General features: G+C 45.4%; 1 protein-coding gene across 1 annotated transcript; it reads left to right on the forward strand.

Moving 5' to 3' along the window:
* The first annotated feature begins 487 nt into the window (after positions 1-487).
* LOC125447064 (ferritin, middle subunit-like) lies at positions 488-22499 on the forward strand. Its single transcript, XM_059640698.1, has 10 exons — positions 488-528; positions 1220-1367; positions 3922-4068; positions 4398-4523; positions 5329-5479; positions 7077-7166; positions 7677-7802; positions 9917-9967; positions 13393-13413; positions 22357-22499. The coding sequence occupies exons 1-10, from the start codon at positions 488-490 to the stop codon at positions 22497-22499; spliced, it is 1044 nt and encodes a 347-aa protein (XP_059496681.1).
* The last annotated feature ends 662 nt before the right edge of the window (positions 22500-23161 follow it).

Here is a 23161-nt window from a genome sequence, read left to right on the forward strand (position 1 = left end):
TTGACTCTTAACAACTGCCCTCTGGGTGATTGGGGGTGGGCAATAAATGCTGCCTGGTCAGTGACACCTTCATCCTGTTAAAGAATAAAGTCATTACTTATTGACGATTGGCTGTCTCAGTGTTTAGCGCCTCTCAGCACCCGGTACTGCGTGACCAGAGATAATGGGGAACTGCAGATGCTGGAGAATCCAAGATAATAAAGTGTGAGGCTGGATGAACACAGCAGGCCAAGCAGCATTTTAGGAGCACAAAAGCTGACATATGGGCCTAGACCCTTCATCAGAGAACCTCAGCTTTTGTGCTCCTAAGATGCTGCTTGGCCTGCTGTGTTCATCCAGCTCCACACTTTGTTAACCAGGCACTGTGTGACTGTTTGCCTAGAGTTTGCATGTTCTCCTTGTTTCTGTGTGGGTTTCCTCCTACAATCCAAAGATGTGCAGGTTAGGTAGGATAGCAATGATAAAAACCCAATCTGTGCTTATGGGGATGGGGCAGGTGTTTGTGTTGAGAGGCATTTTCTTTGGAGGGTCAGTGCAGACTTGATGAGTCAAAAGGCCTCTTTCTGCACTGTAGGGATTCAACAGTTGATCTATAATGAGATGCGTCTATTGGGTGACCCATAAACATGCTGTTTCTGTTGCTCTGTACTAATTTCCTGAAAAGGATGCTGTTTTCAATGGGCTGCCAACATTGTTATTCAAACACTAGGGGAATACACTCCTCACAGTAACAAACTAATATAACCCGCCAGTTGGCTTCAATCTTCTCTTCATGTATTAGCCCAAACAGTGTCAAAATCAGGAGTTGCAGTATGTTTTATTTTCAGAACTGACTGATAACAATTTCTTTTTTACCCCATGTCATCCTCGCTTGACATTCTATGTGCTTAAGTTTGAACTTTGTCCTAGCGACATATCAATCCAAGTCTGCATGTCATTTTTAGTTCAGAGCCTTTCAGAATGTGCAATTGAGAAAGAAGTCAAAAGTCCGTCAGCCATTCCATCATCGATGAGTTATTCATTTTGACTGGCTCCAAACTCTTGTCCTGTGATGATTGGAATCTAATTGATCATGGCAGCTGATCGATTGATTAACAAGAGTGATTGGCCATCACTGATGATGTCATTTCCTGCTTAAGAATATGAGGGTCTGCTCCTGGAGTATAAGTAAATCCCAAAGGCTGTGATGTTTTAGGTATTGCTGATATTCTTTCTAAAGTTTTCATTTGATTGGAGAGAAGGAGGAAAGTAATTTGCATCACAAGATGAGTTCCCAAGTTAGTCAGAACTATCACCAGGATTGTGAAGCTGCTGTCAACAAGCAGATTAATGTGGAGCTCACTGCCTCCTATCTCTATCAGTCTTTGGTGAGTGTTGAGTTTGGTTTCTGAGTGATATGTATTAAGAGGATTTTTTATAAATGTTCCTGTTTATGGGATAAAATAGGGGATTGTGATACAGTGTTAGTCCTTAGAGGGTTGGGCTGAATGGTATTCTTTTGCACTCTTAACACCACCTGAAACTTGCTTTTGTCTGCACTTAACATGCAGCTGCTATTGCTATTAACAATACTAACCACTTGCTAAACTTAAGCTAACACTGTGATGTTACATAAGCAGCGGGATAGGATGTGGGTGAGAAAATAGGCTCATGGATGGAAAGCGTTGTCAAGATGAGCCTTCAACATTTTCTGGGTCTGTCTGGTGCCGGGGGCAATTCCCCAGGAGTGTCGCTAGGTGGGGTGTGTCCCTGGGCTGACTGAATGGGAGTTGGGCTCTTCATGTTGAAGGAATGGGGACACCTATTGGACAGACTGTGTAACAGCAGCAGCTGCCGGTTCCCCCTTCGGTCTCCGATCGTACAACTCACTATCGCTTGTCGATGATAATAAAGTGTGGGGCTGGATGAACACAGCAGGCCAAGCAGCATCTCTGGAGCACAAAAGCTGACGTTTCGGGCCTAGACCCTTCATCAGATGAAGGGTCTAGGCCCGAAACGTCAGCTTTTGTGCTCCTGAGATGCTGCTTGGCCTGCTGTGTTCATCCAGCCTCACACTTTATTATCTTGGATTCTCCAGCAACTGCAGTTCCCATTATCTCTATCACTTGTCGATACTGTTTCTCAAGATGCTTTTTTTAAAAGCATTTATACTGCCTGATGAGGCTTTTTAAATGAAGGTTGTCTTTTAAATCTTCCTTTTGAATTAAAGGAGTTTTTGCATTTCCCTTCCTTTAACCAATCTGACTGTGTTTATTGCTTTAAAGTATCTTTAATACCAATTTACTCACTAACTGTAAAGCTCCCAGTGTGTTTGTGTATTGACTTAATTGTCTCCTCGGTTGATGTTACAACTTTAACTATCTTTGTACTAGCTGGATGCTGCAAAGTTTAATTGTGCTCAATGATTTGACCTTGACTGAATTTATTGTTTGAAGAATGTGTCTGCCTGGATTTACTGATATTCAGTGTGTGCAGTTTTTAAAAAAAAAACCGAACTGCAGATGCTGTAAATCAGGAACAAAAGCTTTAATTGCTGAAAAGCTCAGCAGGCCCAGCAGCGTCTCTGAAGGAGGAGAGGTAATGTTTTGGGCTTGGTGACCCTTCATTAGAACTGATAGTGGCTGGGAAAATGCCAGTTCATATGCAGAAAATAGGGAGGGGAATGGGGAAGGGTGTAATCAATTATGATGGACCCCAGAGATGGAGGTTGTTTGCAGCTCCTTTGTCTGTCCAACTATCAACTGACGGTGAATTGTTGTTAATGACTAGCGGGGGGCGGGGTGGGTATGTTAGAGCAGGCTGCGGTAACAAGGCCTGGTACGCGGGGAGGGGGCTGGGACATGGGAGAGTTTAGGCTGTCAAATTATTGAACTCCATTTTGAGTCTGGAGGGCTGTAGGGTCCCCAAGCAGAAAATGAGGTGGTGTTCCTCAAAGTTGCATTAGGGTTTGCTGGAACACTGCAGCAGGCTGGAGACAGCTCAACCAGGGAACAGGATGGTGTTAAAGTAGCAGGCAACAGGTAGTTCAGGGATTTTATTTTTGTGTGAGCAGAGTGTAGATGTTCTGCAAAGCAGTTACCAAGCTGCTCTTCGTCCCCTCAATGTAAGGGAGACTATACTGTGAGCAGTGAATGAGGTAGACTAGATTGTGGGAAGTGCAGGTGAGGCCTTCCTTCACCTGGAAGGTATGTTCAGTTCCTGGGATACTGGGGAGGGAGGAGGTAAATGGGCAGGTGTTGCACCTCTACTAGGGAGAGGTGCTTTAAGACTTGGGAGGTGTTGGGTGAAGGAACTGTGGATCTGGGTATCCTGGAGGGAAGGTTTGCTGCAGAAGGAGGGCAGGGGAATGCCTGGAGGTGGCAGAAATGTCAGCTGACTATTCTCCTAGGTGTGGATGCTGGTGGGATGGCAGGTGAGGGTAAAGGGAACCCTATCTCTTTGCAGGAGGGAAGAGAAGGGATTGAGGGCAGAAGTGCAGGAGATGGGTCAGACCTGTTTGTGTTCTGACAGCAGAGCTGGGGAATCCTCTGTTGAGGATGGTGGACATTTCAGGGGATCACTTGTCGAAGTTGGTCTCATCTGAACATTTGGTGGAGATGGAGGAACTGAGAATGGAGTCTTTACAGCGAGTGAGGATGTATAGCCCAATAGCTGTGGGAGTCACTGGGTTTGTAGTGCAGTTCCTGTGTCCTACCGCTGAGCTTTGAGCAACTTTGGCTTTGGTCTTGATTCAGAGTGCATGGGCTGGACTTTCAACGCTAATCCTCGCAGTTGAGCATGTATAACTTTGGGTTAACTCCTTTCTGTTGGAGGAAAGTGGCAATTCACTTGATTAGACCTCAACTGGATAAGGGGCTGGTTCCAATGACTGAGAATTGGAGCCAGTATGTTTAATGGCATGTAACTTGTTCTCCCTTCCAGATGTCCTACTTTGACCGGGATGATGTTGCTCTCCCCCATGTCTCCCAGTTCTTCAAAGGTCAGTCCCAGGAGAAGCAGGAACATGCAGAGAAGCTGCTGAAATTCCAGAATCAGCGTGGAGGTCGTGTCCTCCTCCAGGATGTGAAGGTTGGAGTTTGGGGGGTGGGGAGGGGCTGGAGTTTGGAAATGACAACTGGCTTGAAGTCACGTCAGAGCAATGATGAGATTTTCTCCTCCTGAAGGAAACCTCTACCTGCCTGGCCTCCCTGTACTAAGACAAAACAGAATAATATTGCCATCTTGCTGTGCACTAATAATGCTGTACATATGATAATGTACATGGGGATATTTGGCCCTGTGCCACAACAAGTGCTTCTGTCACATCCCTGAGCTTTGTTTCAGAAACTACAAGTGGCCAAGGTGATAGCTGATAACTGCTCTCGCGAAGCTTACCTGTCCTTTTTTTCCATCCTCAGAAGCCAGAGAGGGATGAGTGGGGTAACAGCCTGCAGGCAATGCAGGTTGCCCTGAATCTGGAGAAGAATGTGAACCAGAGTTTGCTGGGTCTACACCAACTTGCCACTGCCCAGACTGACCCTCATGTAAGCTTCACCACCTCCTCATTCTCATCACTGCCACACCCTCAGGGCAACGCATAATCAGGAATGATCATTGTGTAGACACACTCATCCCAGTTAGGGATTCAACACTCTCTGTCCTGGACATCTACATTACAGTATCCCTGTGTACAGCTATCAAGCAAGCAATATGAAATACTGCTTGGCGTCTCAAACTAAGCATGCATTTCACTGTTAGCTGTGCCTCTAGAGAAAGGTTCAAGTGTGAACAAGCTTGTAGATTCAAGCCCCAATCTCTGGTCACAAAGCAGTGAATGCTGTACAGCTGTAAACGAGTGTGCTGAACCCCGTCTTAGCTAGTCAAATGGGCTGCTCTCTGCTTGAAGGCAGGCTAGTGCCCTCCAGAACCTGGCCGCTATTTTAATCCTGCTTTTGACAGCAAAATCTCATCTCCTCACATGCAGGAGTCTGCACTTAACATTTGCACGTCTGTTAGCACTGCTAGGTTTCTGAAGGGTCTCTGCCTGAAATGTCAGCCTCCCTGCTCCTCCGCTACCTGCATCCGGCTCTACACCTTACGTTTTATTAGCACTTATCTGTCTACAGGCTAAGTGTGTCATGTGATGAATCAATGTACTTTCCAGGTCATCTCTTTGAACACCATTACCTCCTGATAGTGTCCTTTTTTGTAGGATGTAACTTGGGAGAAAGATCAAATGTCTTACCATGAGGCAGCAAACAGCATAAATATTGGAGAATGGGCTCTATCAAGACCAAAACCCCCACATCCTGTTTCTTAGCATCTGACGTTTCCCTGCCTTCCTTCCAGCTGTGTGACTTCCTTGAGACTCACTATTTGGATGAGGAGGTGGAGATCATCAAGCAACTTGGGGACTACATCACCAACCTGAAGCGCCTGGGAGCCCCTGAGATTGGGATGGGAGAGTACCTGTTTGACAGGCTCTCCCTGGAGGACAGCAGTCAGTGTGGCATTTGACTGGAATCTTTGATACCAAATCTCCTTGGGTAATTTCTCTAGAAATCAGGAATTTATAAAGAAATAAAATGTCTTTGGTCTCTCCTGTCTTGTCTTGTTCTGATCATTTAAATTGGTATTTCAAACCATATCTTGGTTTTTGGAACCTGTATTCTAGAATACCTCTAACTCCAATTCTATAAGTGATCACACACACCTGCCTGGAAAGGCTGATAATTCATTAAGGTTTTGTGCTTTTTCTTTTTTGAGAGGAGCCAAAGTTTAGCTCTTCTTGTAGAAGAGTAGGATTAAAATCTGAAGTTTTAATAGTGACGTTTACCTCAGTCGAGGGTAGTTAAGTAATGAAAATAGACCAACAAGATGAATTGTACTCTTCTTCCCCCTACTGCCCAAGTATCATCTGATTTGGGAGCAGGTCCTTGTATCTATTTGGAGAAGAGATTGCACTCCAATTCTGTAGCAATATCCCAATCCTTCCTTGTCCCTGATGTTTTCTGTCAGATCAGAGATAAAAAGATGTAGAGCTGGATGAACACAGCTGTTACCACCTGTTCAACAGGCAGTTCCATCCCATCTCATTCCACCCTTGGGCAATGTATTCCCCAGTGCATGGGGTGATATGATTGTTGAGTGTTTTTTCACCATTTCTGTCAACGCCCACATGTTGTGCCCAGTGTTTAGCATCCGCATTGTTTCTGCGTGTGCTGGCACTAGCTCTTAAAATGGGCAGCTGATCGTGAGATATCATGGTGGTGGGCACCAAGGGTTGATGTGTTTATAAAGCTCTACTCCAGCCTATGCTGCTGCTAACTTTTTCAGCTGATTCCTCCGCATATGGTGGCCTTTCAGCCCAGTGTGGACATCTAAGGGGATTCTAAAGTGTGAAGCTAGATGAACACAGCAGGGTGCAGCATCTTAGGAGCACAAAAGCTGGGGTGAAGAGTCTAGGCCCAGCTCCACACTTTGTTATCTTGGATTCTCCAGCATCTGCAGTTCCCATTATCTCTAAAGGGATTCCAGAGCAGTTTCCCATTTTCCCAGGTGAAACCTGGTACTGAGTTGGAAGAACTGTTATTCTGAACTTTCTATTACTCTACTAATTCATTCCCTCAACCTGTAATGCTGGGCTTTTTGTTTTAGTTTTCTAATTTCTTTTTTTTTTTGTCCCCTGAGCTTGCACTGTATCTGAATCTGTACCTTTGTATCTAAGATGGTGCTGCAAGTGGCAACTCGTAAGCTATTCATTGTAATCACTCAAATATACGTGGTAAAGAGACTTTGGTCTCAGCTCTGCCCTCTCCAAACGGATCCTCAACTTCCTGACCACAGGCCCCCAAGCAGTAAAACAGTCAACTGTATCTCCTCCCGATAGCCTTCAATACTGGAGACCCCCAAGGATGTGCTCTCAGCCCCGTACTGTACCCCATGACTGCGCCAGCCAAATTCTGAATGAACACCATCCACATATTTGCTGATGACTGTTCTAGGACAGATACCAAACAACAATGGGTCAAAATACAGAACAGAGATAGAGGGCTTGGTGATGCAGTATAATGAGAACAACCCCTTTCTTAATGTAGGTAAAGCTAAAGAACTGATCGTTGATTTCAGAAGGAAAGGAAGAGAACGTACTCCCGTTTACGTCAATGTTGTTCAGCTGCGGGAGCCCGGCAAAGAGAGAGAGGGCAGTTGGAAGCTAACCTTTGGTTATAAAAGCCTTACCTCACATGACTGCGGCCTTTAGTTGTTCAGCAGAGGAGTTGCCCCAGAGTGTGTGCGAGTGGTCAGCTGGATAATGGTTATCTTTAGGGAAGTAAGGAATACCCGAGTCACCATATGTGCAGTGTGCCCCAACCTTCCACCTCCTCGAACCTAATAGCAAAGACCAAGTGCAGGGAGCAGGCGAGCTATTTGCATTTCTTTTTCTCTCATCTCCGTTATCTTTCGGGACGGTCACCGAGACGCCAAAACCTCTGGGAGCGGGTCAGAAGGCAAAGCTGGAGTCCATTTGAGTATATAATGGAGTAAACTTACTGGTGCAGAAAACACTGCAAAACTTAAAAAAAAAATTAATTTTCAATAACTAACCAAGTAGAGCTGGCAGGCCAGGTAATGCATTGTAGCTGTATGAAGTTGGAGCTAGCTGATCCCATTGAGAATGGCAGTGACCACATCTGCAGCAAATGGTCTGCTCAAGGAGCTCCGGCTCAAAATTGATGATCAGGAATCTGAACTCCAAACACTGCAGCACATCCAGGAGGGGGAGAAATACCTCGATACTGTGTTCCAGGGGGCAGTCACACCTGGTAGATTAACTAATGTTAATTCGATCAGCAGGCAGGGACAGCAGTGTGTGACTGCGAGTGAGGCAGGTAGAGGAAGCCTGAAGACAAGAACACAGGAGCCGCAGCCCTAGACATTCTCCCACAGGAATGAGGCTCTTGCTCCCTGCATGGATGGGGAACAGAGCTGCAGGAAGGATGAGTCAACTGACCATGGCACCATGGCCCAGGAGGCCATTCAAGAGGGGGGAGCTAAAGGACAGATTGTGGTTGCAGGGAATTCCATCATCAGGGGGATAGACAGTATCCTTCACAAGCAGGATAGAGAATCCCGTTTGGTGTGTTGCCTGCCCAGTGCCAGGGTGCGAGACATCTCTGACCGGCTTGAGAGGATACTTGAGAGGGAGGAGGAGGATCCTGTTGTTGTGGGCCACGTAGGTAGGACGAGGAAAAAGACCTGTTTCGGGATTATAAAAAGCCAGGAACAAAATTTTAAAAAATAGGTCTTCAAGGGTCATAATCTCTGGATTGCTGCCCGAGCCACATGCAAATTGGTGTAGGGAGGCGAGGATCAGGGAAGTAAACACGTGGCGAATAGAGTGGTGTGGGAAAGAGGTTTCCTTTTCATGGGGCACTGGCATCAGCTCTGGGACAGGAGGGACCTATACCGCTGGGATGGACTCCAACAGGCCCGGGTCCAGTGTTCTGGCGAAAAGGGTAAATCGGGTGGTTAATAGGACTTTAAATTTGTAAGTAGGAGGGGGGGAGAAGTGAGCGTAGATAGAGAATAACAATTAATGTAAGGCAACACAGCAGGTTAGCAGGTGACAAGGAAGCTTCAATTCCATTGAAAATTAGGAAAAAAGTTAAAGGGAAGGAGAACTCAAGAGGTGTTAGTAATGAAGATAATAGGACCCAAAAAGAAGGTGCAAAAACTGGCATAAGGGCACTTTATCTGAACGCTCAGAGCATTTGAAACAAGGTGGATGAGTTAATGGTGCAAACCATGGCAAATGGGTATGATTTAGTGGCCATTACAGAGACATGGTTACAGGATGGCCATGACTGGGAGTTAGATATCCAGGGGTATCAAACTGCTCGGAAGGACAGACAGGAAGGTAAGGGAGGTGGTGTTGCTCTGATTTTTAAGGATGATATCAGGGCCATAGTGAGAGATGATATAGGTTCTACTGAACAAAAGGTTAAATCCATTTGGGTGGAAATTAGGAATAGCAGGGAGAAGGAGTCACTGACAGGTGTGATCTATAGGCCACCAGCTAATGACATTGTGGTGAGGCGGGCAATAAACATAGAAATAGCTAATGCATGTAAAAATGGTACAGCAATCATCATGGGAGATTTTAATCTACATATTGATTGGTCAAACCGGGTCGGTCATGGCAGCCTTGAGGAGGGTTTCAGAGAATGCATCCACGATCATTTTCTTGAACAGTATGTAATGGAACCCATGAGGGAGCAAGCTATCCTAGATTCAGTCCTGTGTAATTAGACAGGATTAATTAATGATCTCATAGTTAGGGATCCTCTCAGAATGAGCGATCACAGTATGATCGAATTTAAAATACAGATGGAGTGTGAGAACGTTAAATCCAGTACCTCTGTCCTGTGCTTAAACAAAGGAGACTATGATGGGATGGGGAAGGACTTAGCTAAGGTAGAATGGGAGCAAAAACTTTACGGTGGGTCAATTGAGGAACAGTGGAGGACTTTCAAAACGATTTTTCACAGTGCTCAGCAGAAGTATATTCCAGTGATAAGGAAGAACTGTAGGAAAAGAGAGAGCCAGCCGTGGATGTCCGAGGAAATAAAGGGAAGTATCAGATTGAAATGCAACCACATACAAAAAAGCAAAGAGGAGTGGGAAACTAGTAGACTGGGAAATCTTTAAAGGCCAACAGAAGCCACAAAAAAAGTTATGAAGAAAAGTAAGATAGATTATGAGAATAAACTCGCTCAGAACATAAAAACAGGCAGCAAAAGTTTCTACAAATATCTAAATCATTAAAGAGTGGCGAAGTTAAACATTGGTCCTTTAGAGGATGAGAAGGCCAATTTAATAACTAGGAATGAGGATATAGCCGAGACATTAAACAGTTATTTTGTGTCGGTCTTCACAGTGAAAAACTCAAATAACATACCGAAAACTAATGACAAGAAGGTTATAGCAGGTGAGGGCCTGGAAACTATCATTATCACTAAGGAGGCAGTGCTGGGCAAGCTAACGGGGCTAAAGGTAGACAAGTCTCCTGGCCCTGATGAAATGCATCCCAGGGTACTAAAAAAGGTGATGGGGGAAATACCAAATGCACTAGTAATTATGTACCAAAATTCACCGGACTCTGGGGTTGCTCTCGGAGATTAGAAAACAGCCAATGTGATTCCACTGTTTAAAAAAGGAAGTAGATAAAAAGCAAGTAACTATAGGCCAGTTGCTTAACTTCGGTAGTGGGGAAGATACTTGAATCTATCATTAAAGAAGAAATAGCAAGACATCTGGATATAAATTCTCCCGTTGGGAACACCCAGCATAGGTTCATGAAGGGTAGGTCATGTTTAAGTAATTTGGTGGAATTCTTTGAGGGCATTACTTGCGTGGTGGACAATGGGTGACCTGTGGATGTAGTGTATCTGGATTTCCAGAAGGTATTTGACAAGGTGCCGCAACAAAGGCTGCTACATAAGATAAAGTTGCTTGGTATTCCAGGTAATGGCATTGATAGAGGATCTGCTGACTAGTAGAAAACAAAGACTAGGGGTAAATGGGTGTCTTTCTGGTTGGCGGGCAGTGGCTAGTGGTGTGCCTCAGGGATCAGTGTTGGGATCACAATTGTTTACAATTTACATACATGATTTGGAATTGGGGACTAAGTGTGGTGTGTCAATATTTGCAGATGACACTAAGGTGAGTGGTAAAGCAAAGTGTGCAGAAGACACTGAAAGTCTGCAGAGGGATATGGATAGTCTAAGTGAGTGGGCAAAGGACTGGCAGATGGAGTACAATGTTGATAATTGTGAGGTCATCCATTTTGGCAGAAATAGGAGCAAAATGGGCTATGTTTTAAATGATAAACATTTGCAGCACATTGCTGTGCAGAGGAACTTGCGTGTCCTTGAGCATGAATCGCTAAAAGGAGGATTGCAGGTGCAGCAGGTGATTAAAAAGGCAAATGGAATTCTGTCTGTCATTGCTAGAGGGATGGAGTTTAAAAACAGGGAGGCTATGCTGCAGCTGTATAGGGTCCTGGTGAGACCACACCTGGAGTACTATGTGCAGTTTTGGTCTCCTTACTTGAGAAGGTATATACTAGCACTGGAAGGGGTGCAGAGGACATTCACCTGGTTGATTCCAGAGTTGAGAGGGTCGGATTATGAGGAGAGACTGAATAGGCTGGAATTATACTCATTGGAATTCAGAAGAATGAGAGGGAATCTTTTAGAAACATATAAGATTATGAAAGGAATAGATAAGGTGGAGGCAGGGAGGTTGTTTCCGCTACCAGGTGAAACTAGAACTAGAGGGCATCGCCTCAAAATAAAGGGAAGCAGATGTAGGACTGAAGTCAGGAGGAACTTCTTCACCCAAAGGGTTGTGAATCTGTGGAATTCCCTGCCCAGTGAAGAGGTTGAAGCTACCTAGCTGAATGTGTTTAAGGCAAGGCGAGATAAATTTTTCAACAGTAAAGGAATTAAGGGTTATGGAGAGTGGGCGGGTAAGTGGAGCTGAGTCTCAAAAAGATCAGCCATGATCTTATTAAATGGTGGGGCAGGCTCAAGAGGCCAGATGGCCTACTCCTGCTCTCGAAGTTATGTTCTTATGTTCTTAATGGAGCAGAGGTTGAGAGGGTGGAGAGCAGGATCTTCCAAGTTGTGAAGATAACCAGCTACCTGTCCCACGTGGATGCAATGTTCAAGAAGGCACAACAATGCCTCTTCTTCCCCAGGCAGACTAGGAAATTCAGCACATCCATAAGGACCCCTCACCAACTTCTCCAGATGCACCATTGAAAGCAAACTGCCTGGATGTATGACGGTCTGGTATGGCAACTGCTCTGCACAGGACCGTGAGAAACGACAGAAGGTTTTGCGCGTGGCCCAGACCATCACAGAATCCAACCTTCCATCGATGGACCCCATTTATGTGTCTCGTTATCGCTAAAAGGCTGCCAACATCACCAAAGACACAATCCATCCCAGTAATGATCTCTCACAACCTTTTCCATCAGGCAGAAGATACAGAAGTTTGAAAGCACACACCAGCAGGTTCAAGAACAGCTTCTTCCCTGCCGTTATTAGATTAATAAATGGCCTTTCTAACTTCAAATAATGTTGATCTCACTTCAGGCACCTCTTGTGCAGTGTAACCTGTGTGCCTCAGTCTGCCTAAACACCCTATGATTCGTATGTCCTTGCTGACTATGATCTGCCTGTACTGCTTACAAACAAAGCTGTTCACTGTACATGTGACTACAATAAATCATATCAAATCAAATCAAAATTCATTCAATCAAGACTTGAAAGTAATGCCGTTCTACCGGGTCCATGCTTCCATTTCATTTTGTCTTGTGGTACTTACTGCGAAATGGAAATTATTTATTATCCTTAAGGTGCTGGCCGGCCTGGGCTGAAACCTTCAGTCCCTGTGTTTTGATGGAGCTTTGAGGAGGTGGTACAGTGCACTTTGTAAGTGGTACTCATTGATGCTATCACTGATGGAGACAGTGAACGAAGAAGATAGTGGATGTGGTGCCAATCAGGCAACTGCTTTGTCCGGGATGGTGTCGAGCTTCTTGAGTGTTGTTGGGGCTACCCCCAACAAGGCAAGTGGGGAGTATTTCCTCATACTCCTGACTTGTGCCTCGTAGGTGGTGAACAGGCTTTAGGGAGTCAGGAGGTGAGTTACTCACCACAGGACCACTAGACTCCGACTTGCTCTTATGACTAATGGGCCTAACTTGCAATCTGGCATTTCATGGAACCACAGAGAAAAAGTAACTTAATTATCACAAATCTACTATGTCAGAGTTTTGACTGTAACCTTCCTGCATTTAACCAGCCTAGTCCTGTTAGATTGCTGTAGGTTTCTGTGAGATCCTCCGTCTAATGAAATTTTTGCACTTCTTCAACAAGTCAGTCAGTGGAGCAAGCACGCTGCTAAAGTTTGGTACAAATTTCTGATAAAAACTACTCAGTCCCAGGGGCTATAGGACTTTCCTCTTCATCAATGATATGGGAAACTCACCAATAATCTAAACTTTTACATCCCATGGGGCCATCCTTCCAAGTCCACTGATATGGCCTAGGAGCATGGCTTGAGCTTTTGCGAAGTCACCCTTAGCTAGATTTATCACCAAGCCTGTCTCCTGAAGTTGATTGAATAATTCCCATAGATGCTCCACATGTTCCTTCCATGTGAGACGGAAAATCACCTGACTGTCAGTGTACACCACACAGTTGGATAATCCCAAAGTGATCTTATCGGTCAGCCTTTGAAATGTGTCTGGTGCATTTTTCATACCAAATGGCATGACTTTAAATTGATGAAGTCCATTCAGTGCTGTGAAAGCCATAATTTCCTTTGTTCTCTTGGATAAAGGTACCCGCAAGTATCCTTTGAGTAAGTTGCTTGTCCCAACTTCTCAATACAGTGTTCCAGCCGTGCAATAGGATAGGAATCATATTTTGTAACTTTTTTCATTCACAGGATGAGAGTGCCAGTGGCTGGGTCAGCATTTATTGCCCCATCCCTGATTGCCCAGAGGGCACTTATGAGCCAACCCCATTGCTGTGGGTCTGGAGTCACATGTAGGCCAGGCCAGGTAAGGATGGCAGTTTCCTTCCCTCAAGGACATTGGTGAACCAGATGGGTTTTCCTATCAATCAACAATGGATTCACGGTCATGATTAACATTATTAGAATCTTAATTCCAGATACTTATTGAATTCAAATTCCACTATCTGCTGTGGAGGAATTTGAACCCAGGTCCCCAGGACATTGTCTGGGTCGCTGGATTAACAGTCCAGAAATAATGCCACTAGACCATCGCCTCCGCTAAGGGTATTGACTGTAATCAACACATGCTCATCGGATATCATCTGGTTGTGGCACCATCGCTCTGGGTGAGTTGCATTTGCTGCAGCTCACTTTGATTATACTGTTTTTGAGTATGCTTTCAATCATGCTTTCATGTGTCAGTTTTAGAGAGTTAAGTCTACAAGGAAGTTGCTTAATTGGAACAGCATTTCCTATGTCTACATTAAGTGTAATCATGTTAATACTTCTAAGATTCAAGAAGAGTTTCTTCTTATGAACAGACCGCTCATATATTAGAGTGTCCCTTTCTCTAGCTATAACACTACATTCTCCATTCTGTTTTATTACCCTGTTGCATTTATGCAAGACATGATTTGTCTGGTTAGCATGCAAAACAAAACTTTTCACTGTACCTCGATACATGTGACAGTAATAAATCAAATCAAATCAAATACATTTATCTTAGAGTTTATTTTAGTGTCATTATCAGTTCAGACATCATCACAATTTGTACTTCAGAAGGAGATCAAAGTTAATCAGCAACTTCTCATCAATGAGTTGTTAATTCTCATTGGCTCCTGGATCAAAATCTCATCCTGTGATGATTTGGATTTTGATTGGATGTGGCAGCTGACCGATTAATGAATAAGGATGATTGGGCATCACACATGATGTCATTAAATTTGTGTTTATTTGCAGGGGTAGAAATCCAAGTTCAAGGCAGTAGGAGCTTGGATGCTGTTGGTGTTAGGCCTTAGGCCTTAGTGTGGTTGGGAAGAAGGAAAAAGTGATTGATTGTGTATTTTGCTGGCAATTTGGATCCAGTCTACTTTGGGCAAATGAACTCCCAGATCTGTCAGAACTATCACCAGGATTGTGAAGCTGCTGTCAACAAGCAGATTAATGTGGAGCTCACTGCCTTCTATCTCTATCAGTCTCTGGTGAGTTTCTTTTTAAATTTTTGTCTAGTGGCTTCTCTTTGTGAAGTTAACTTTACTTGATGTTATGGGGAAAATGTAAGAAGCTGTAATGTAGTTTGAGTATTCAGATTCATGGTGGACAAGATGGGCTGAATAGTATCCCTCTGCACTGTAACATTGCTGAAATTCTTTTGTTTGCATATCATCCAACCTTTATGTAGCATGTTTTTGTAGGTGTCCACTTAATCTAGCAATTTATGGTTATATCCCATTGACAGTGGTATAGTTTCACCCACATCACTTTGTCATGGATGGAAAGTATTTAAAGCCACACCTTAATACTGACTCTGGATATGGTGTCCCCCTGGACTGCCCAGAGTATCTGTGTTGGTTCAGTGGAAGTTGGATTAACCATGTAGAGGGAATGAAGATGTCAATTTTACCTGCTAGGTAAAGGTGGCAGCTGTTAGGCACCCAGTCAGCTTTCTAACTACATAGCTGCCTATCACTTGTAAAGTACTGTACCTTCCTTACCTCCCAACCCCCCTGGACACCCATCCCAGGTCCCACAAACTTTTCACATCAAACAGATGTTTATCTGCACATCTGCTAATGTGGTACATTGTATCTGCTGTTCCTGATGTAGAGCCCACATCAGGGAAACCAAGCAGAGACAGCTTTGTGGAACACCTATGCTCAGTTAGTGACAAGTTACTGCACTGCCCATTTGTGAACCACTTCAACTCCCCTTCCCACCTCTTGGATGAAATGTCTATCCTGGGCTGCCTCCAGTTCCTTGACAATGCAACCTGAAGGTTGCAGGAACAGCACCTCATTTTGCTTGGGGCTCCTGCAGCCCAATGGTATCAATGTGGACCTCAAGCTTCAAACCCCTCCCTTCCCTGACCGCATCCCAAAACCAGCCCATCTTGTCCCTGTATAAGTGTGGAGCTATATGACCACAATTGGCCAAGCACAGATGCTGCTTGGCCTGCTGTGTTCATACAGCTCCACATTTTGTTAGCTTGGTTTCTCTAGCATCAGCCACTCCCATTATTCTGGCTTGTCCCTGCCTCCTTGACCTGTCAGTCCTCCTGTGACTGACCTATCCCCACCTAACTCCTCACCTATATTGGCACTAACCCCCTACTACTTTAATCTGACTGTCTCCTCCTTTATCCATCTTCTATCTGCCTCCCCTCTCATTTTGGAATTCTACCCCCGCCCTCCAAATTTCTGGGTCCAGGCACCAATGTCAGCTTTCCTGCTCCTCTGCTGCTGCTTGGCTGCTGTCCTCACCCTGGAGGTGTACACCTTGTTATCTCAGACTCCAGCATTGGCAGCTCCCACTTTCTCAGACAGTTGCAAAAACTGCATTTCTCTTGGGCCAATCTTCACAGTAGGAAACACAACCTTAGGCTATTAATGCCCTCAATATTTTTGAGGAAGGTGGGATGTTTGCTTTGTATTGAGTAATTCATTTGATTGTACAGCAGCTGGAAAATAACTAACTGCTTTTAGCTTCAATTAGAATTGGGCCTACAGAGTTGATAGGATTTAATCTGTTCTTCCAGATGTCCTACATTGACCAGGATGATGATGCCCTCCCCCATTTCTCCCGGTTCTTCAAAGATCAGTCCCCAGGAGAAGTGGGAACATGCAGAGAAGCTGCTGAAATTCCAGAATCAGTATGGAGGCCAAGTCGTCCTCCAGGATGTGAAGATTGGTGTTGGGAAGGGAGTATGGCTAATCTATGATATGGCTCCCTGTCATCAGGAACAGCATTTTCCTTATTCTTTGGGGAGAGGGGAAGAGTGAAAAGCTCCAGCTTCAACCATCTCTTCAGCACAGCCCATAGGGACTTGAATGTCCCTAGCTTAGTATGGGCACAGAGATGTACCCTTGTATGCAAATGGTGGTTGACTTGTCCCATAACTTCAGTGAGGAACATTGACCTGTTCTTGGGCTTCATGCTTCAGTAACACCTGTACAAACTGGTTTGGTGGGGGTAGCGAGGTGGTGCTAGTAGAAATGGCTGCTCTCATGGTGTCATCTCTTCAGTGACACAACCTGGAGCTTGTGAAGAGCTTTCTTCAGGCTTACCACAGTCTGCCTGGTCTCTCCACTGTCACTGCTCATGTGGCCCAGAATGTCCTGACTTTGTGTGGGGACTGAGATGTACCCTGACAGGCAAATTGTTTTCACTTGTCCCAAAACCCCACAGTGAAGAACATTGGTAATAAAATGTGAGGCTGGATGAACACAGCAGGCCCAGCAGCATCTCAGGAGCATAAAAGCTGACGTTTCGGGCCTAGACCCCTCATCAGAGAGGGGGATGGGGGGAGGGTTCTGGAATAAATAGGGAGAGGGGGAGGTGGACCGAAGATGGCGAGAAAAGAAGATAGGTGGAGAAGAGTATAGGTAGGGGATAGGTCAGTCCAGGGAAGACAGACAGGTCAAGGAGGTGGGATGAGATTGGTAGGTAGGAGATGGAGGTGCAGCTTGGGGTGGGAGGAAGGGATGGGTGAGAGGAAGAACAGGTTAGGGAGGCAGAGACAGGTTGGACTGGTTTTGGGATGCAGTGGGTGGAGGGGAAGAGCTGGGCTGGTTGTGGCGCAGTGGGGGGAGGGGACAAACTGGGCTGGTTTAGGGATGCAGTAGGGGAAGGGGAGATTTTGAAGCTGGTAAAGTCCACATTGATACCATTGGGCTGCAGGGTTCCCAAGTAGAATGAGTTGCTGTTCCTGCAACCTTCAGGTGGCATCACTGTGGCACTGCAGGAGGCCCATGATGGACATTTCATCTAAAGAATGGGAGGGGGGCTTGAAATGGTTTGCGACTGGGAGGTGCAGTTGTTTATTGCGAACCGAGCGGAGGTGTTCTGCAAAGCCGTCACCAAGCCTCTGCTTGGTTTCCCCAATGTAGAGGAAGCCACACCAGGTACAGTGGATGCAGTATACCACACTAGCAGATGTGCAGGTGAGCCTCTGCTTAACATGGAAAGTCATCTTGGGGCCTGGGATAGGGGTGAGGGAGGTGGTGTGGGGGCAAGTGTAGCATTTCCTGCAGTTGCAGGGGAAGGTGCTGGGTGTGGTGGGGTTGGAGGGCATTGTGGAGCGAACAAGGGAGTCAGAGTGGTCTCTCCGGAAAGCTGTGGAACAGTCCCTCTTCGCACCTACACAGGCCCCAAACCCCACCTCTTCCTCCATTACATTGATGACTGTATCGGCGCCACCTTGCTACCCGGATGAGCTCGAACAGTTCATCGACTTCACCAACACCCTCCACCCCAACCTTCAGTTCACCTGGGCCATCTCCAGCACATCCCTCACCTTCCTGGATCTCTGTCTCCATCTCAGATAACCAGCTTGTAACTGATGTCCATTTCAAGCCCACCGACTCCCACAGCTACCTAGAATACACCTCCTCCCACCCACCCTCCTGCAAAAATTCCATCCCCTATTCCCAATTCCTCCGCCTCCGCCGCATCTGCTCCCACGATAAGACATTCCACTCCCGCACATCCCAGATGTCCAAGTTCTTCAAGGACCGCAACCCCCCCACAATGGTCGAGAACGCCCTTGACTGCATTTCCTGCAACACATCCCTCACACACCCTGCCCCCCACCACAACCACCCCCAAGAGGATCCCCTCATTCTCACACACCACCCCACCAACCTCCAGATACAACGCATCATCCTCCGACACTTCCACCATCTACAATCTGACCCCACCACCCAAGACATTTTTCTGTCCCCACCCCTCTCTGCTTTCCAGAGAGACCACTCTCTCCATGACTCCCTTGTTTGCTCCACACTGCCCTCCAACCCCACCACACCCAGCACCTTCCCCTGCAACTGCAGGAAATGCTACACTTGCCCCCACACCACCTCCCTCACCCCTATATCAGGGCCCAAGATGACTTTCCACATTAAGCAGAGGTTCATCTGCTAATGTGGTATACTGCATCCACTGTACCTGGTGTGGCTTCCTCTACATTGGGGAAACCAAGCAGAGGCTTGGGGACCACTTTGCAGAACACCTCTGCTTGGTTCGCAATAAACAACTGCACCTCCCAGTTGCAAACCATTTCCACTCCCCCTCCACTCTTTAGATGACATGTCCATCATGGGCCTCCTGCAGTGCCACAGTGATGCCACCTGAAGGTTGCAGGAACAGCAACTCATATTCTGCTTGGGAACCCTGCAGCCCAATGGTATCAATGTGGACTTCACAGCTTCAAAATCTCCCCTTCCCTTCCCCCCCCACTGCATCCCAAAACCAGCCCAGCTCTTCCCCCTCCACCCAATGCATCCCCAAAACCAGCCCAACCTGTCTCTGCCTCCCTAGCCTGTTCTTCCCCTCACCCATCCCTTCCTCCCACCCCAAGCTGCACCTCCATCTCCTACCTACCAACCTCATCCCACCTCCTTGACCTGTCTCCTCCCTACCCCTCCACCTATCTTTTCTCTCCATCTTCAGTCCACCTCCCCCTCTCTCCCCATTTATTCCAGAACCCTCACCCATCCCCCTCTCTGAAGGGTCTAGGCCTGAAATGTCAGCTTTTATGCTCCTGAGATGCTGCTGGGCCTGCTGTGTTCATCCAGCCTCACATTTTATTATCTTGGATTCTCTAGCATCTGCATTCCCATTATCAGTGAAGAACATTGACCTGTTCATGACTCCATGATTCAGTGATGCCCCTTTAATGGGCAGGGTGATAAAAATCAAATGGCTGTAGCAATACCATTGTTCTAGAAGTATCTATAGAGGGAGAAATTTAACATTGAGTCCATTACCCTTCATCTGGCAAAACCAATCCTGAAATAGTAACTTTTTTGTTCTGATACTTAATTGTACTTCACAATTCTTCTTAGAAGCCAGAGAGGGATGAGTGGGGTAACAGCCTGCAGGCAATGCAGGTTGCCCTGGATCTGGAGAAGAATGTGAACCAGAGTTTGCTGGATCTACACCAACTGGCCACAGCCCAGGCTGACCCTCATGTAAGCTTCACCACCTCAGTCTCATCACTTGGACAGCATTCATCTGCTAAAGTGGACTGGTGTATAAGCCCATGGGTGAATAGAGGGTCTTGTGAACATACAGCAAGCAGTGCTATATTTTTTGTCCTAGTCAGTTGTTGAATGAACTCATCAAAAACAAGCTCTCCACGGAGTTGTGCTGTGCACATTTCATCTTTTCCTAGTCTTGTCTCTTGACAAGTGATCACTGGCAGTGAAGTTCCCATGCATTCTGTCAGTCTTCAATCCACTTTTTTTGTTGTAAACTACTTTTTAAAATATCCTCTGTTTGGGATTATCCCAAACTAGAATAGTCCCATGAGTTTTGACATTCTTTGGTTATGGAGTAGAATCCCTTCCTGAAAGTATCAATGATTCCTTGCAATATTTCACTCTGCCTGCCTCCCTTCCAGCTGTGACTTCCTGGAGAATCACTATTTGGATGAGGAGGTGGAGATCATCAAGCAACTTGGGGACTACATCACCAACCTGAAGCGCCCGGGAGCCCCTGAGAATGGGATGGGAGTGTACCTGTTTGACAGGCTCTCCCTGGAGGACAGCAGTTAGTGTGGCCTGGAGTACTGTCTGCTTTGCCTGATATATTCCATCTCTCCATAATTCAGAATAAACTTGGCAATAAACATCTTTTGACATTGCCTACTGTTTGTCTCGTTGACTTTAATTTTGCTACTTAAACTTTGTCAGAGCTTGTGATCTGTTGGTCACTCAGTGATCATTCTGATTCTAGTGATCACATTGGATCTGCCTCCTGATTTTTAAGAGGGTGGTGAACAGATTATGTCCCAGTAGGTAATTGTTTTCATTTTTTAAAAAATTATAGGTGTTTAAGTATGTGGACTTTTCCTTAAAGTTTCCTGTTGAGGAGGGAGCTAAATTTAGTGCACAAAGGAGTTCTGGCCAAGCCTTGGACTTTGCCTGTGATACATGACTCTTGAATCTCAAAGTTAGAGCAACCTGACCATTCCTAAGTTGCAATGTAGTTAGTCATGAGTCCTCCACATGAATCTCACCGTTTACTCAGGTCAGGGGCCATTAAAGAAAAAGTCAGTGACAGTTTCAAACCGAAGTTGTATTTTTACACATGATGATGGCTTGCATCCCCTTGTCCAACTGTACTGAAATGGATGCATTACTCCAGTCACTGCCCTAACAAGGAAAGGGAATTCAACTATGATTTTTTTTGTTTGTGACCTGGGTGTGAAAAATCTTGTATCTGGAGCTGGGTCAGAAGAAGGATACTAGAAGCTTTGTTGAAAGGGAGGGTGAGGCTGGAAGTTTCTGTCACATTGACTATGAATGGTTGGGGAGGGGTAGTGAAATAAAGTTTGCCCACAAACATACAGGGTTAGGCAGACTGTGTAGTTCTTTTATAGGTCTTTTATAGACGTCCAGTAGTAATCCACTTTACTCTGGTCCCAAGTATGAATGAGGGAAGTGATTTCGCCCTTAATCCAAGGCTGGAGAAGTGGTGAAACATCCAGGGACTCGGATTCTCTTATGGGACAAGATGCCTTCAGAAAAGTCTGTCTTCCCCTGCGAATCAGTGCCAAGGAAATTCTTAGCAACTAACTTAGCAACTAACTTAGCAACTAACTTAGCAACTAACTTAGCAACTAACTTAGCAACTAACTTAGCAACTAACTTAGCAACTAACTTAGCAACTAACTTAGCAACTAACTTAGCAACTAACTTAGCAACTAACTTAGCAACTAACAGATAAGCCACATCCTGTTTAAACCAACCAAATGGGGGAGGGCGGGACAAGTGAGAAACACCAACCCTCATCATCCCCTGTCTTTAACTCCAATAATCCTAAACCCAACTGGAATTAGAAATTTTGATCCTGACAATAGAATAGCCCCCAATTTGTTGTGGACTGAACAGACCAAGCCTCCTACGCCTCCTACCCTGCCCCAACCAACCTTCAATACATCAAATGGCCCAGACCCAAACTCCTATCTTACTGAAAGGAAAGCATTAAGTGCTGTGTTCTAGGTATAATTCAATTGGTTACACGGCTCAGCTTTAAGCAAAAGCAAAACACACTTTATTAATTATTATCCTAGAGTTAAATTGCAAACAAGAATTAGTCTGACGTTGATGTTGGAAAACATACCCAAATAATTGATTATTTAAATGTCAAACAGCAACGGTCCCAATATAGTCCATCCCATAAGCACACCCTTGGCAAAGGTATCGTTCATAAAACAGATTGCCTCATGCAATTCTGGCAGCAGAGAGAACCCAGGCTTTTCATTGATAACAAGGTGTAGAGCTGGATGAACACAGCAGGACAAGCAGCTTTCCTGCTCCTAAGATGCTGCTTGGCCTGCTGTGTTTATCCAGTTCTACACCTTGTTATCTAGGATTCTCCAGCATCTGCAGTTCCCATTATCGCTTATCCAAGCTTTTCATTGTAGTGGGGGAGGGAGGGAGGGAGAGAAAGAAATGTAACAGCTTCTGTAACCACATTCAAAATCCCAACAACAGCTGAAAGCTGAACTAAAATGTTGGTTTTGTAGGAGCCTGACTCCACTTCTTCATGCTGCTTCCATTGTTACAGCCTTTGAAAACAAAAACCTCGGGCCTCGCAAGCTGTCTACTTTCTTGGCTTGGAAGAGACAACTGGTCACCTATGGCTCAAAATTCCTCTTTCTAACAAAACAGGAAAATACACCTCAAAGCGAGAGTATCTTCAGAGGATAAAGGGGTCTTTATCAGGCTGGCAGCCAGTGATTCGTGAAGATCTGCAGGGGTCAGCATTGAGACCACAACTATTCATGTTATACATTAACAATCTGGATGAAGGATCAAGAGCATTGGCCTAAGTTTGCAGGTGGCACAAAGATAGGTGGAGAGACAGGTAGCGATGAGGAAGTGGGGAGGCTGCAGAATGACTAGGAGAGTAGGTTAAAAAAAAGTGGCAGGTGGAATACAAATGGCAAAGTGTGAAGTTATGCACTTTGGTAGGAAGAGTAGACATGCAGACCATTATCTAAATAGGGAAATGAATTCTGAAGCACAAAGGGATTTGGTAGTCCTAGTTCAGAATTTTCTTTGGGTCAACATGCAGATTCATTAGGAAAGCAAACGCAACGTTAGCATTCATTTCAAGAGGGTTAAAAATCAAGAGCAAGGATGTATTGCTGAGGCTGTATAAGGCTCTGGTAAGACTGCATTTGGAACATTATGAGTGGCTTTGTGTCCTGTATCTAAGAGAGGATGTGTTGGCATTGGACAGGGTTAAGAGGAGTTTCACAAGAATGTAGATTGAGATCTTTTTGAAGAAGCGACAAAGAGGATTGATGAGAGCAGTGTGGTGGACGTGATCCATATGGACTTCAGTAAGGCATTCGCCAAGGTTCCTC

This window comes from Stegostoma tigrinum, chromosome 38 (genome assembly GCF_030684315.1).
Source record: "Stegostoma tigrinum isolate sSteTig4 chromosome 38, sSteTig4.hap1, whole genome shotgun sequence".
NCBI classification, from domain to species: domain Eukaryota; kingdom Metazoa; phylum Chordata; class Chondrichthyes; order Orectolobiformes; family Stegostomatidae; genus Stegostoma; species Stegostoma tigrinum.